The 14,770-nt window shown below is 43.6% G+C and overlaps 1 protein-coding gene across 1 annotated transcript; it reads right to left on the reverse strand.

Annotated features, from left to right (window-relative positions):
* Positions 1–449: 449 nt before the first annotated feature.
* Positions 450–10,458, reverse strand: COPS8 (COP9 signalosome subunit 8). The gene is made up of 7 exons (XM_078608928.1): positions 10,306–10,458; positions 8,490–8,560; positions 8,122–8,170; positions 7,222–7,354; positions 4,346–4,453; positions 2,785–2,847; positions 450–1,404 (listed from the first exon to the last, which is right to left on the reverse strand). The coding sequence occupies exons 1-7, from the start codon at positions 10,384–10,386 to the stop codon at positions 1,325–1,327; spliced, it is 585 nt and encodes a 194-aa protein (XP_078465054.1). The 5' UTR covers positions 10,387–10,458; the 3' UTR covers positions 450–1,324.
* Positions 10,459–14,770: the final 4,312 nt, after the last annotated feature.

Raw genomic sequence — 14,770 nt, forward strand, 5'->3', positions numbered from 1 at the left:
ACAAAGGAATGAGACAGAGGTGGCACTTTAATGTCCACTTTTGTGTCTGGCAATCATCCAAAGCCATCATAACCAAGCACCATATTTGAACAAAGTAACACATAAATACGTGAATAAATTCATTTGTAAAAAAACAACTGTGGTGTTTGATCGTTCCATTAAACTTGCTGTCAGTGCCAAGGTTTTCGTTAAACAGGGTCTCGTAAAACCCGTCAGAGTTGTCGAAACGAAAGTGACGTGCAACAATTTCAGAACGCGAAAATTTGCCCAACTTCGAGCAATCACAGCCTCTCTTATTGCAGTGTCGCGCATCCAGCGGGGCCCCGAACTCGCGCTTCATCAACGTACGGCGCTCTCGCGTCTCTCGTGCCGTCCCGCAATTATTTTTGCTTTCGTACGCCGCGGGTCTCTCACACGCAGGTTGCATAAAAGTACAGCAACCAGTCGGGTAAAAATAAATTGGGGTTACAGCTTTAATAAAACAAAACAATACGTTTGCATGTACAGTACATAACAATCCAGTCATATGAACCAACGCTCCTTTGCTTTGCTGTTTTTGGTGCATTTGAAATTTCAAAACAATCCTGGGACAGTGAAAAAAAAAAGGGCAGTAATTTGTTTTTCCCCATATTTTTTTCTTTGCCCCTGTAGGACCAAGCACACTTTTAGGGTTAATTATATATATTTTAACAAATGTGACTTAATGATATTTAATAAACTTAAAGACAGGATCAGACAAAATCAATCAATGACGCAGCGTGTTAGGGCAACCTTGGAGGAGCTGCTGAAACATCCGAGTCACCATCCCAACTCAATCAAACGCAATGCACTCAAACGGGAGTCCAATTTTTCTGCTTATTTTGTAATATGTGGTTAAACATCACCCCACCCGCTCTAAACGTTAGTCCAAGCCGACATCTGCATCGGCAGCCAAGAATTGTGTGGAGAAAGCTGGCAGGAAGGGTGGGGAGAGGGAGAGGTGAAGGCAGGGGGGGGGACTGCCATTGCGGGCAGCACGAAAGGCTAGCGAGGAGCTCGGTGTTGGGAGGTGCAGGGGCAGGAGGGCGGGATGGAGAGAGTCCCTCCTGGTCAGTCGCCAGCACGAGGTGGACTCTGCTTCCCTTTCCCCCCCAAAAAGCCCTCTTGCAGACGTGCGTGCGTGCGGATGGGCGGGATGGCTGGCGGGCAGACGGGCGGGCGGGGGGTGGGGAGGGGGGGTGCGGGTGGTGAGGGGCTAGGGGCAGGCAGGCCCCGGCGTTCCCCCGACCCCGGTAGGTAACTGCATCGCTGAGCGTCACCGCCCCGTTTTCGCGTCGTTTGTCGCTCAGTTCTCCAGAAAGGAGACGTAGTCCGTTAGCCTCCCCAGCTGCTGGTCGCTGGGCACTGACGGGGCCGGCGGGGGCTCTATCAGAGGGGAGCACGCGCCAAGCATTAAACGGTTAGCTTTTATCCACATTTCTCAAAATAAACGATTGCCGCATAAGTGCAAAAGTAACCATTTATGTACTTTTAATCACAAATTCACCCTTTTCAGTATCAGTGTCCCACAAGGGTAACTCTAAACTTGTTCCAGGCAAGGTCACGGACAATGCAGCCACTGTGAATGAGCTGGTCAGGGATGGCCATCGAGGGAGAAATCCGGAGCTTCAAGCTTAAATTCAGCGGCAAAGTCCGACAATGGAGGAAACTACCACAGAAGCACTTCGGCACCACGGGGAACATGAGAGCAGCATCACTGCTCGTTCCGTTGTTTTGTTTTACATCGCTTTTACACTCCAGGGTGTGGCATCCACCAGTCCAGTTGGAAAAGTCACTCGCTGCCTCCGAGCGATTTGCCTTTCTTTAGGAAAAAAATGAATGTACATCACGGGAGTATGTTTGTTCGCGTAGCCGACAACAATTGTAACAAGACAGCGGAGAGCTGCTGCATCGAGATAAATCGCCACGGCACTCTGCCTTGTTCGCTCTGGGGCAAGGACACAGCCACTTCTCCTTACTGGGGAGCAATCACCCTGTATTATGTTTATGTTAAATATTACATTTCTTTTAGTAACAACTATGGACACAATTTTCAAAGTCATTTCACTGGAAGTGAAGGTTACAGAAATTATGCATTTCCATATATTTCTGAAGGCCAACTCCTGCGGGCATGGATTCTTTTTAACTGCCATCTGTATTTACATGCTCTGGCACACTATAAAATGAATTCGCACTGAAAGGCAGTGTACCTGCAGGTCTTGAAACAGCTGCGGGATAAATTTAAGACTCAACGGCAACACTACGTTGTCATAACCTCACTCCTTGCACGTGTCGGCTGAAATGGATGCGAAACGACTGACTGCAGCAGAGGCGTCTGCAACGGACGGTGCTTGGATTTTATGACCAATTGCTGAGGTAATTGTGCTGTACCCTTGAGCAGAATGCATGCAGATGACTGCCTGAAATCACATTGAGCCAATTTCCTATGGAGCAATGACAAGAAATCATAAAAAGAGCAAGCCCAAGCAATGAGGAAACCGTTTCACCCAAGAGGTAATAGAAATTATCTTTTGAGACAAAGCATCACACAAGATAACCATTTTTTTTTTTTTACAAAAGCCCAATTAGGTATTGGCAACGGCAGGCCCTGCTGCAGCAGTCAAGGTGACCATAAACGTCATCACATGTTGTTAAAGAGTGCAGCGCTGTTTAATAACCGCAGACTTTCGCTCAATCGCTTCCACACCCCAAGGGGAAACGCTGCAGCGGCAGCGGGCGTGCAAAGTGGAGAAAGGCCGCCCCCACCTGGTTTCTTGGGCACTATCATCCTGGTGATGGAGTCTGCATTCCAGCCTTCTTCCGCTACCGCTGGAGAGGGCGACAATAACAAACTCATAAAGAGGTTAACACCAAGCAGCAGCGTCAAAACACAAACGACAACGAGCAACTACTGAGCAGATCCCCGATTCATGTTGGCGACTGTATCCTGCAGACCAGAGGTCAAATATAATTGTAATTTATATTCGAACTGAATTGCAACGTCAACATAATTGCAATGTCAGCTAACCGTGTGCTGTATTTATTATTATAAATAACCCCAGGTCTGGCGAGTGGTTCATTATCGATAGGTATGGAAGACTGCAAAAGTATACTCTTTGGTTCTTTTGGTAAAAAGTCACGTAGGTAGAAAAATAATAGATCACGACGTTTAGATCGCAACACAAGCAATCGTCATCAGGTGGGACAACCACAGCAAGAAAAAACTGCTAAAGTTTGCAGCAGTTTCTTCTTGCTGTCGTTGTCCCACCTGATGACGATTGCTTGCGTTGCCATCGAAACGTCGTGATCTATTATTTCTCTACCTACGTGACTTTTTACCAAAAGAACCAAGGAGTATGGATTCCTGCAGTCACGAAAGCTTCAAATCAACTACAAAAGTAGGCTACCAAACCGAGGATACAGCAGCTAACTGATTCTGGGACAAGAAAACCCTTACAATATACCCTTACTCTAAAGCTTCAAATCAAGATTGAATAGAACCGTATCCATGCGCGAAATGATTAATTTGCTAACTTTATGCAAAGCCTTCTTAAAGCAATATAATAATTGAATAAACATATTCCAGCACACACAATGTGCAGATGGCACATCCTCGTGTGCACCTCATGACTATGCGGGCAGGAGAGGCTGCTGGTTGGCTCAGTGGGATAATACCATTTAGAGCACTGAACCAATACTGCCAGGATCCTGGGTTTGAATCTGGGTAGCGACTTTGGTTCATCACAATCACAATCATCACAATCATCCATCATCAGCCATGCGAGGTGAGTTGATGGTCTCTCAGCCTGGTCTCCAATGACTTTGACGAAGCAAAAACACAACCTATTGTATTTGTTTTACTTAATTAAAATCTGAGGATTACTGATATGCGATAAACACTCTTTGCAGGAAATACGAAAAATACGTTCTGAGTGTGGATCAAAAAGCTGACTGAAGGGACTAATAATTCGGTGATATCTTCAGGGGCCATCCCGTAACATAGGGCGATTCACTGCTAAGAAGTTCTGATTGGCAACGTTTGTCTCGTAACAATGTGGCGGCATCAGCGCGAATGGAATTGCAGAATAAGGCAAACGAATACGAAAAACCATGCATATGCATGGATTCTACCATACTTTCCTACAAGCATGCATGCTCCGAAGTATTTAAATAGCGATAATACAATGCAAGCCACACAATGAGACAATCTATACGTTTCTATTCATATTGGTTTATCCTTACAATAATTATTGTGCCCTCCCCGCCCCCACCATAGATGATGGGCAGGGAAGGCACCACAGGGTAGCAGCATTCGGAACACGTGTACCTTTCACGGCGTCGGGCACCGCAAGCCCCACGAATGCCGCCAGGTCGTCAGCACTGATGGACGTGTACGCCTGCGCGACCAGCGAGAATGCCCTCTTCCTTGTCTCTTCTGTGAACGAGAGTTGGGGGGGGGGTTATGGATGTTGCCCGGCGTTAGCGCGTTTTTAGACGTTTCATGTTTTGAATCGAGCAGCCGATTTGGTGACGACCATAACAATACACGGTTGTCTGCTTCACAGTGGACATTAAAGATCACGTTACGTCATTCAAAAAAGTTGGCCACTGTGTGCCGGGGGTTTATAATCCAAATTAGAAAAATGACTAGAATAATACTCAAGGTGGATTACGCTTAGAAATCATCGCCCCCTTTCTCCTGCAAAACCTTGGCAGGACCTTCCTTAAAGAGAATCATGAGTCAGTGAAGCTTTCCTGGGGAGGAAAAAATTAATAAAAACAATTGAGTGCGAGCATTCCAAGAATGCATCTGGACAACAGGGTCCATCACAAAACCAACTGACTTGCCACTAGCGGTATTACAAATGTACAAATAGGTAACAATTCATCCCTTCCCCCTCCTTGTGTTTGTCACGATTCAGGGTAACCATTTAAAAACGAGAATCTACTTTCATTTCTTGTTTTATTGTCTCACAAATAAGTTCCATCTTTTAATGTTTTGATTATTCGACTGGAGTAATAGAAATAGTAAATGCAAGTCAAATATGATTACACTAGCAAGTTAATGTAAGTACTGTTAGCAGAACTATGTATTTTAATCAATCAGTGCCTGTCTATTTACTACAACAACAAAAAATATAAAAAAGTGGTTGGCTTAATTCACAATTGCTACATTCAAAAGTCAACATACAATGCATAAATAAGTTCATGTTCATTTGAATAGCTGGTCATTCAACATCAGCTGATGAGTTTAAACCTGGACACATTTGAAACAATCGTGCTGAATGTGGATGTTATGAGTAACTGAGTCAGTAGTTGTATTTAAAGAGAAGACATGAATGTCACCCTTGTAAAATGCTCATAGGAATACACCAGCCCCAAGCTGTCAAAGTTTACATCCACAAAAAGGCAATTATCATACAAACACATACTTACACATATAAAAATTACATTTAATAGTTAGCGTATTTAAATATAAATCATTGTTGGACGATTTTTATTGATCAGTGTATATACAAACAGGCTCAGCGTATTGCCAGTGACTCATTATCATTGAAGTGCTTCCAGTGTCACAATGTACAGTGGCATGAGTCATCCTTTGCTTGCTCATTTAAATGCCCAGTGAGACCAACAAATAAACCCATGCATTGTGAAAATCTGTGACTCAAACAGAACAAGCCATGAATCTTGACTTAAAGCTTTCGTGACTGCTGGAATGCATATTCTATGGGTCTTTCGGTAAAGCCACGTAGACAGAAAAATAATAAAATATCACGACGTTTCGATCACAACACAAGCAATTGTCTTCAGGTGAGAAGACGATTGCTTGTGTTGCGACCGAAACGTCGTGATTTTTTAAAGAATTTTTCAATCTACGTGGCTTTACCGAAAGACCAATAGAAAATCTTTCGGTAAAGTCACGTACATAGGTTCAAAGAAAATAACAAAAAACTACGACGTTTCGATCAGAACACAAGCAACTAACATCAGGATGTTAGTCATCAGGATGACGAACATTTTTGTTGCGATCGAAACGTCGTAGTTTTTTGCTCTTTTCTTTGAACCTATCTACGTAACTTTACCGAAAGACCCAAAGAATAAGAACAAGCCATCTGAAAGTCACTGACTGAGGAGGCTATCTATGCCTTTATACAAAATTATATTTAGATTTACAGCCCTCTGTCAATCCACTGCCAGATGAGGGCCTACCCATTCCATGCCGGTCATGGGAGCGATTTGACCATATATCACCACGCTGATAAGTGAGGGTTAACAAAAGGCGAGGAAGGTCGACTTGAGAGCAGTGAAGTAGAGTACAACAGTTCAGTTTATTTTGAATTACCCTGTGAGCCAATAAGCTCTTAAAATCGGGTTTCGTAAACAAAAACAATGGCGTAGCCATGCATACTATAAAACCTGTTATGCGTGGTCACCAATTCCAGAATTACCCAGGTCCAAGCCTGCGTAGCTTCCAAGACCTGACAAGATCGGGTGCATTCCGCGTGATTTAGTCAAAAGCATTTTACAAAAAATAGAAATTAAATGTTATATTTCCATACAAATGAATGCCTTACTTGTAAATGTAAATTTAAATAATAAAAGTGTAGCATTTTTGACATTAGTAACTTTAGGAAACAAAACTAAACTAAAAAAACCCAAATAAGGCTTTAAATTTGATTAAAAATATTTTTTAAAGCTATTAAAAGTGCTTACTTAGGTTCATTGTTTTTATGATGTACTACAACCGTCACATCTGGTACTTGGTGCTCATTTAAAACTTTATTTTTAAGCACACTGTTATGTTTCTTTCCTTAATAAAGTAAAGCTCTCCAAAAGCATTCCAACCTACCCTTATCTGCCTTGTTAATCATTTTCATCCAGATCCTAGGTATACATATTCTCAGTTGCATCCCTCCAATAGATATCTCCAACAAATAGTTGATTACTAAAAATAGTTGATATATTACACATACCAATGTAATGACAGTTATATATTTACCGACAGAACAGTTGATGTTACAAATTCAAACAATAAAATTAATCAGAACCAAAGTCACAAACAAAGCTGCATCAATTGCCAGCTGAAATAACACAAGGACTGGCTTTGCCATTATGTAACAGTAAGCAAAAAGATAGACAAGCACGCGTCCACAGATGCATTTGGGATTCCTGCAAACGCTACAGGAGATCACCGCTGCTCACCCCTGAGTGCGTGCAGGATTGGCTGGAGAGCCTCCGACCAGGTCTGTGCCCCGATGGAGCTGTAGACGCCTGGGAAATCGCGCTGCCACATCCGCTGCCCCACGCACCACACGGCCCCCAGCTCTGGGTTCGCCTGCTCACATCACGTCGCGTGCAGTCTGCATCACTTCCTTACAAACTACGGAATACCGGATGTTACACTTGTGAGTGCCAATCTACAATCAAAAATTCAAACTTCTATTCATGTTACATGTTGTCGGCAGAGGGCAATGCAGAAAAATCCGTTGTTGTGCTGTACTATGCTCCGAAGTCTACGTTTCCTGACTTCATAAACCCACAGTGATGAGCAAGGGGAAGTGGTCAAATTTCTATAATGTGCATGGTGTAGGCAGGCCTTCATCCAGCAGTGGATTGACAAAAAGGCTGTTCATTGCTATGATCTTGCTTCCTCCTCTCTCCCATGTGTCCCGGGCCTCACTCGTCTTCCTATTTCACCACCATTCTCAACGTTATGCCTCACTTAAAGCATCTTGCGGTTGCATTTAGAGGCTATATAAACACAAAGTGGCGTTAATGTGGCAAGAGATACCAGCTTCATTAGAGCTCAAATCGCATGCAATGGAAGACACAGACTTTGGAAACGTATTGCACAAGCTTCAACTTGGAATAAAACTGTGCATCCAAATGGTGCAATCACAAGGGGAAAGATAAACCAGGCATATGCTTAAAGCAGTGGACAGTCACAATAATCAGTCTAAAGTTGCATGCGCTGCTAACACACAAAATTGCAAGTCAATACAAGTAATTGCTCGTACTGTATACTGATAGTAACTTTGTTTAACTTTGTGCACTCCTGTCATGATAAACAAAACATATATTACAACTGTTGATTGTACTTACAGTTTTAATTGCCTGAGGGATTCTTTTCCACAGGTACCTTGCATTGTTCCTGAAGAAACAAACGATAATTTGGCAATAAAAAAAACGTCTTGCACATTGTACATCACTGCACATCAGAATGGGACGGCCTTTCATGGCTAGAGGCGACACAGTTATGGTCACAGTAACTTTAAGCAAGTGACCGATGTCTTATGTATTTTTGTTAATTTACTAACTTTGTCATGCTGGAGTGGACAGCCGAATGAGCGGGATTAATTGTAGGTCAAAACTTCAAACGATTCAAAACATTTCCGTCCATCATGAATTCATTTGGTGATTTATAAAACAAATACTTTGGCAAGACATTCAAGAACTGTCAAAGCACTTACACGTCGTTGTTTAAGAGATATAGTGCGAGCAGCTGTCCATACACCTGAGGAGAGGCCACGCCACCTGGAGACTGACGAAGCCAGACAACAACACCACCACCACGCACACAGTCAAAGGCTGCACACTCAGCTCGCGCAGACTGTTAAAGAGACTTAAACACATTTCAAGACATACTCTTAGTTCTTTCGGTAAAGTCACGTAGGTAAAAAATTAAATTAAAATTAATAAAAAAGAAAAACAATTAAATCACGACGTTTCGGAGGCAACACAAGCCTCCGTCTTCAGGTGAAACTGTCACAGCAAAAAATCTGTATCACTTGATACAGATTTTTTGCTGTGACACCTGAAGACGCAGGCTTGTGTTGCCTCCGAAACGTCGTGATTTTATTGTTTTTATTTTTATTAATTTGTATTTCATTTTTTACCTACGTGACTTTACCGAAAGAACTAAGAGTATGAATCCTTGCAGTCACGAAAGCTTCAAATCTAGAACCTTTCAAGACCTGCAAGAACCACTTTGGGGTAGTGGGGCGAGCACCACGCCCAGACGATCTTTGTCTCCTTAGTTTACACATAGCACCAGAAACCAATCTACGCCAGAGTAGACCTAGGGAGGCCGCCTTGGCGAGTGTAAATATAAATTTCCACGAATGGTTTGCATGTCCAGAAATACACACGGGGAGCAAATATGCTCCCGATAGCCTTTAACAACAGACTTTCGGAAGAGTGAGGACATTAAGATCTGAACGGCGCCAAAGAACCACCAACAACCACGCTAAACCGCTGCTAACATCCGTGATAAGTGATATCAGAAATCGTCATGTGCCTTCCTTTGGCCGAGTCAGTCTTAACTGAACATGTGTGTTTGTACCAGTACAAACACACATGTTCACACACACGTCTTCTTTTGTATGTTGGAGTTGGGGTTAATTATATATGTTCGTGTCGATGTTAGGGAGCCCGTGGACGGATGCAAGAGAAGTCTGGTGAATTCATGAAATTTTGCCGGCGAATGATTTAAGCAGGCGGTATGTACTGTGGTCCACGGTTTGAGTTCCGTGAAAATATTCGCACCTGTGGGCTTTGTGTAGTATCGCCGCATCTATCATGCAACGTTGACACTGAGAGGCGGCTGGGTAACTAAAGCTTGCACCTATTAAGGCCGACACGGCGCACGAGGGGGGGGGGCGGATGTTTATACACCACACAAGTTAACTCATTTTAGCACACGCTAGACACATAGGAGAGGCCCGGGTCCGTCTTTGATGTTGGTCGTGTGCGAGAATCGAACTTGGACGGCCAGTTTGGTCGTGCAATCACGACCCCCCTCCCCCATCGTCGACATACCAACAAGCATTGCACACTCACTGCCACACTCCACCCGACACGCGAGCGAGCCCGTGAGAATGACTTGCTCCTCCCCATGCCCCTTCTCCCATTCAATCACCCGCGGCGCGTTCGACCGCACGCCACACCAACACATCGCACCCCCGCGCATCAACCCCCGTCTCTCCTCCATCCGCTAAGAAACTATCGACGTCTGCCCGCGATGCTCGCAGAACCATCCGCGTGCTGCAAAGGCAACGCCCGGGGTCGCGGCTCAGACCCGGGCCCCTCGGCTATACCCCCCGGCGGAGTTCCGGCGCGACTCCACCCCGGCCAGTCGACTAGGAAAGACCGGCAACCTCGCCGCCTGAGGCCTCATCGGGCCTAGCCGTCAACTCCACCAAGCCCGGGTCGGCGCCGAGCGTCAGGCTCCGTCCGCTGCTGCCCTTCGACGACGACGACGGCGGCGAGGAGGAGGGCATCGCTCACCTCGAGCTCCTGGCTCTCGCACTGCTCCAGGAGTTTGTGGAAGCCGCCCGAGTTGCTCTCAGCCATCACGGCCACTGGCATGGCGGGCGAGGCTCCTCCTCTTCCGGTTCCGCTACACCGGCAAGTCTCGCGAGAGCTCGCGAAGAAGTCTTGCGAGAGTTCAAGGTGGCGGGATGGCTTGGGCGGGGTGGGTGCAAGTGGGGGGGGGGAGATGGTGGGGGGAGGCATCGGTGAGGGTCACGTGACGCCTGCGCGGCCGTGCGAGCACGTGCTCCTTGATGCGGTGGTTACAATCAAAGATTCGTTGCAGCAGCAGCTGGCCGGAGTTGAGCTCCGGAAAACACCCAACCCTGCCTTCCTCCCCGTTGTAGGGCAGGAGAATGGAGGAACTAAACTATAAAACGAAACAATTTTTTATTTTACGAGGTAAGGCCAACTGAGCTATAATAGCTCTTTTTTCAGAAGCGATCTGGCCACAAATGATAGCTCAACTAAGTGGCTTATCATGTGGAAATGTATAGCAGCTAAATAGTCTTAAGTGTACGTTGATAAATGTTAAGGGGAAAACCGGAGGACACGCGGCAACGGGGAGAACATGCATACCATAAGAGGGAGTTCACATCTCGCCACCGTGATCCCCCTACTACCAGAATTACCATCACAACTACCAACATTACCATCACCACCACCTCCACCACTACCATTGCATCCACTATCACCAATTAAGCATATAGACCTCCACTAGCAGCGCCATCACTACTTCCACTAGGAGGGTTATACCACGAAACATTTAAGCCCGCATACAATGATCACCAGCACGCATTATTTGGTGCTGCTGCTGCTGCGTTGGCAGTGGTACTACAGGAGCACAATAAAAACAAACTAAACACATTCCTCAATAAATGCTGCCTCCAAAGGATAATGTTAACAGTAATAGGCGCCGTTTCGAGCGATGTATATTCTTCATAGGACACATTCATGATATTAAAAAAAAGCTTCGTGGTGTGGCCGATCCACACCGCGCCTGCCCGTGAGCTCATCTCATCGCTCCATCTCCCCGGGGGACGTCTCAATCACGGACTGACTCCAATTGTATGAAGCCTACACGGTGCGTGCTTTACCATTTCACTCCTCCGTGTAGCACAGGTATGTAACGAGTTGATGAATTGTCTCTGTTGGATGGCTTCGATAGAAGAATCCGCACTTTTTGTGTTATTACTCGCGTTTGTATTCTCATTTATTCTGTTTCACTTGCCCCATGAGCTCAAGTGTAACATTTGAATGGTGACCATTTGCTTTTAAGGTGCATTTAATTTAACAATACTATACTTTTGTGATTAATGAGTCCTTAAGCATACCTGTAGTACTCCTACCTCTAACATTTGGTAACATAGCAACGTAATTCATGTTAAAGATTCAAGTTGATGTTGTTTAACCAGGTGATAACTCAAGAGAACAGGATAGTCTACGCGATATTCATATATATTATATTTACGTGATATAATAAACAAACAAAAAATGTTATTCAGTACAGCAATTTTGCTGTGGTGGTTCAACCTGAAGACGGAGGCTTGTGTTGCTTCCGAAACGTGATTTAATTGAGTTGCTTTCATTTTTATTTATTTTATTTTTTACCTAAGTGACTTTACCGAAAAAACCCCAAAAAGTATGGATCATTGCAGTCACAAAAACTTCTAATCTAGAAAGGCTAGTCTAATTTGTAGAAGTGACCTGGCTCACCAAAACGACCAAAGCAATAAAGTTAAAGCAAGCACAGCACATCAACAACAAAATAGAAATGAGATCAAATGTCGAAAAGTGCACAAATAAATATTCAACCAAATACGCGACGTCTAATAAAAGTTGGCTCAGATAAATTATTTCAAAAACCATTCATATTATAATTACGTTATACAGACTTCAACATGTATTTACGATTATTATTGCACTAGTACGGAAACAGACGGGGATATATCAAATAAAATAACAAGTGAAGTTGTCATACAGAATTTACAGCGTAGCTGCGGAGGAGTAACCAAGATGTTTGAAGCAATGGAATGCGATTGTATGTGTCCGATGTGCAATGCACTACAATATTGTAGGGAATCTAAAATATCGAAAGTTTTGGTCGTAAATGAACACTTTGAATGGGTATGGGCTAAGTTATGTGTACGCATGTAAGATAAACTTGGCCTCGTGAGTCTCCCGCATAGTTGAGAGGGTAATAAGCCGTATTGAAGTAAAGATTAGTGATGAATGGAATAGTTTGGAAGATAAAGCACCTGGTGGAATGTAAGATAATATTTAATGAATCCAAATTAGTTTTTGAGGTTGTCAGCATAGTCTCGGATAAGCGTAAAATTTGGAGCTATCATATCTGTCCATACAGATGAGAAACAGGATTGATTTCAAAACAAAGTTTCCAACTTCATTCTTATTTTTTATTCAAAATTTCAATGGGGAAACATTTTCAAATGTTGAGCAGCGGAGAGGTCATAGACAAAGTGCAATGGCTTGGAGCTGTAGCAGAGTTGGGATTTATAAAAGTCACGATTTTGAATGTTGGCATTCAGGTGGAGTTTCAAAGCTATAAAGTGTATTTGTATTGGTTTTAAAGTAATCTTGAAAATATAATAGTACTGTGCATTGTCTATTGAAAATCCTGGGGTAAAAGATATGCATCTAACAGGCCTGACTGACAGGTTCGCTGAAGAAAATCCTGCTACGTGTTCCAGATTACGCATATGCCCAAGGCTTTTCAGCTGCGTGTCCAAAACCGCTACAAGGTTAATTTTCGCACTCGGCACACCACATTTAGTATACGACTAGAATTTCGGCGGCGTGCGACCATCCTGCGGGGGGTTTCTCCGTGCTTCGCCCCCACTGATGTTCTCTTCTTCCCCCTCTGCCCCCCATGTGTGCAGATACGCCTTACTCTATTGCATGTAGGGCGTGTAGGCATATATGCTTACAAAATAAATGTCTTTTTATAATTTAGTTGACGGACAAACGGAATGCCGGGCTTTTATAATCGAAGGCTATTGCTACTACTCATGTGCCTACTCGTCTATCAGCGACCCAAAAACTATTGATACATTTTGCTCTGCACAGGTTGATGTACTCAAAAAAGTGTTCCCCAAAAGTTTACCAAGATAGGAGTCTTAAGTTACGGTAATTCCATTGGTAGGCAATCGTTTTATTAATAATTTAGATGTGTTGCCATGCTGACATTTAAATAAATGCTTAATTTTGATTACAGTAATGTGTCGTTTTCATGCATAAAAATAAAATTTTTTAAAAGTGTGCATCTATTTTAGCAATGCAACTTTTCGGTTCATGTATTTCATTTTTTTTGCGGAGAAACTGATCTATTTATTCCAGATTTGAAGCTTTCGTGACTGCAATGATTCATGCTCTTAGTTTTTTCGGTAAAGGCACCTAGGTCAAAAATGAAATTAAAATTAATAAACATTTATTTATGATCTATGATCTAAAATTAATTCATGATCTATTTATGACCAATGAAAATGAGCAATGCGTTTATTTTAAGTGTAAGCTCTTGACGTTCAGGGCAACGATCCCTCTTTATCGCAGATGTCTCGTGTTCAGAGCATACATAAGGTTTATTGCCCCAAACAAAAAGAGTGATTTCCCGTTCAAACAAGAATCGAGGCGGTGATAATCTCATCTTTACAGCGCTGAGCCAGTTGGGTAAATTCCGCATTCCGATGGCGGGGGCGAATACATCGATAGGACACCCACTGTTGACTCCTCCGCAAAGTGGTACTTATTTAGTCGACCCCGTCGGGATGATGTGCTGAGTCAACCCCCGAATCAGAATTTGAATCTCGCAACCCTCCTCTTCCCTTTGATTGCGAGGTGCCCACCCCTGGCTCCGTGTGGCGTCGATTGCCAAAATCAGCGAGCTTCACTCATCCCGTGGGACCCCCCCCCCCCACCACAAAAGCCATCAAAACGGGTTACAATTCAATATATTAACAAACTCAAAAGGGCAATATATAAATTAATAAAATCACAATTTTGATTTCTCCTGGAGGAATCTGACGAGATGTAACGCTCGTTTTCACAGATGGTCCAGTAGATGTGATTTAGGAACGTAACAACGAAACAAAAACACGACAGGGGAGAGTGCAAAGTACGGGAAATAAAACCAAATCAACCCCCCCAAGAAAACATACCAATGAAACTAAAACCACCCTCATCCTTCGCAGGCAAAGTCCAGCGAGGTATTCAATAAAATACACACTGGTGTGCTGTACTTGTAACAAATGTTCACGTTCTGTTTACGTGACAAACCTTACTAATTGGCTGTGTCGGGTGGTGGCGGTTTTAACGACATATTTACGCGATTTAACCCCAAAAAAAGCCTGTATCATGGATATTGGTCGCGAAAGCCTTCTTACGTGTTAAACCAAAAACAAAATAACCCTCTGCTCAAAAAATA

This window comes from Lampetra planeri, chromosome 31, assembly GCF_965212315.1.
Source record: "Lampetra planeri chromosome 31, kcLamPlan1.2.h2, whole genome shotgun sequence".
In the NCBI taxonomy this organism is placed as follows: domain Eukaryota; kingdom Metazoa; phylum Chordata; class Hyperoartia; order Petromyzontiformes; family Petromyzontidae; genus Lampetra; species Lampetra planeri.

Excerpts from the sequence above, each read along its gene's own strand:
- COPS8 (XM_078608928.1), bottom strand. The coding sequence starts at position 10,386 with ATGCCAGTGGCCGTGATGGCTGAGAGCAACTCGGGCGGCTTCCACAAA. Across the intron at positions 7,355-8,121 it reads TCCCTCAGGCAATTAAAACT|GCGAACCCAGAGCTGGGGGC; the intron begins GTAAGTACAATC and ends TGATGTGAGCAG. Across the intron at positions 2,848-4,345 it reads GGTGCCCGACGCCGTGAAAG|CGGTAGCGGAAGAAGGCTGG; the intron begins GTACACGTGTTC and ends CGCCCTCTCCAG.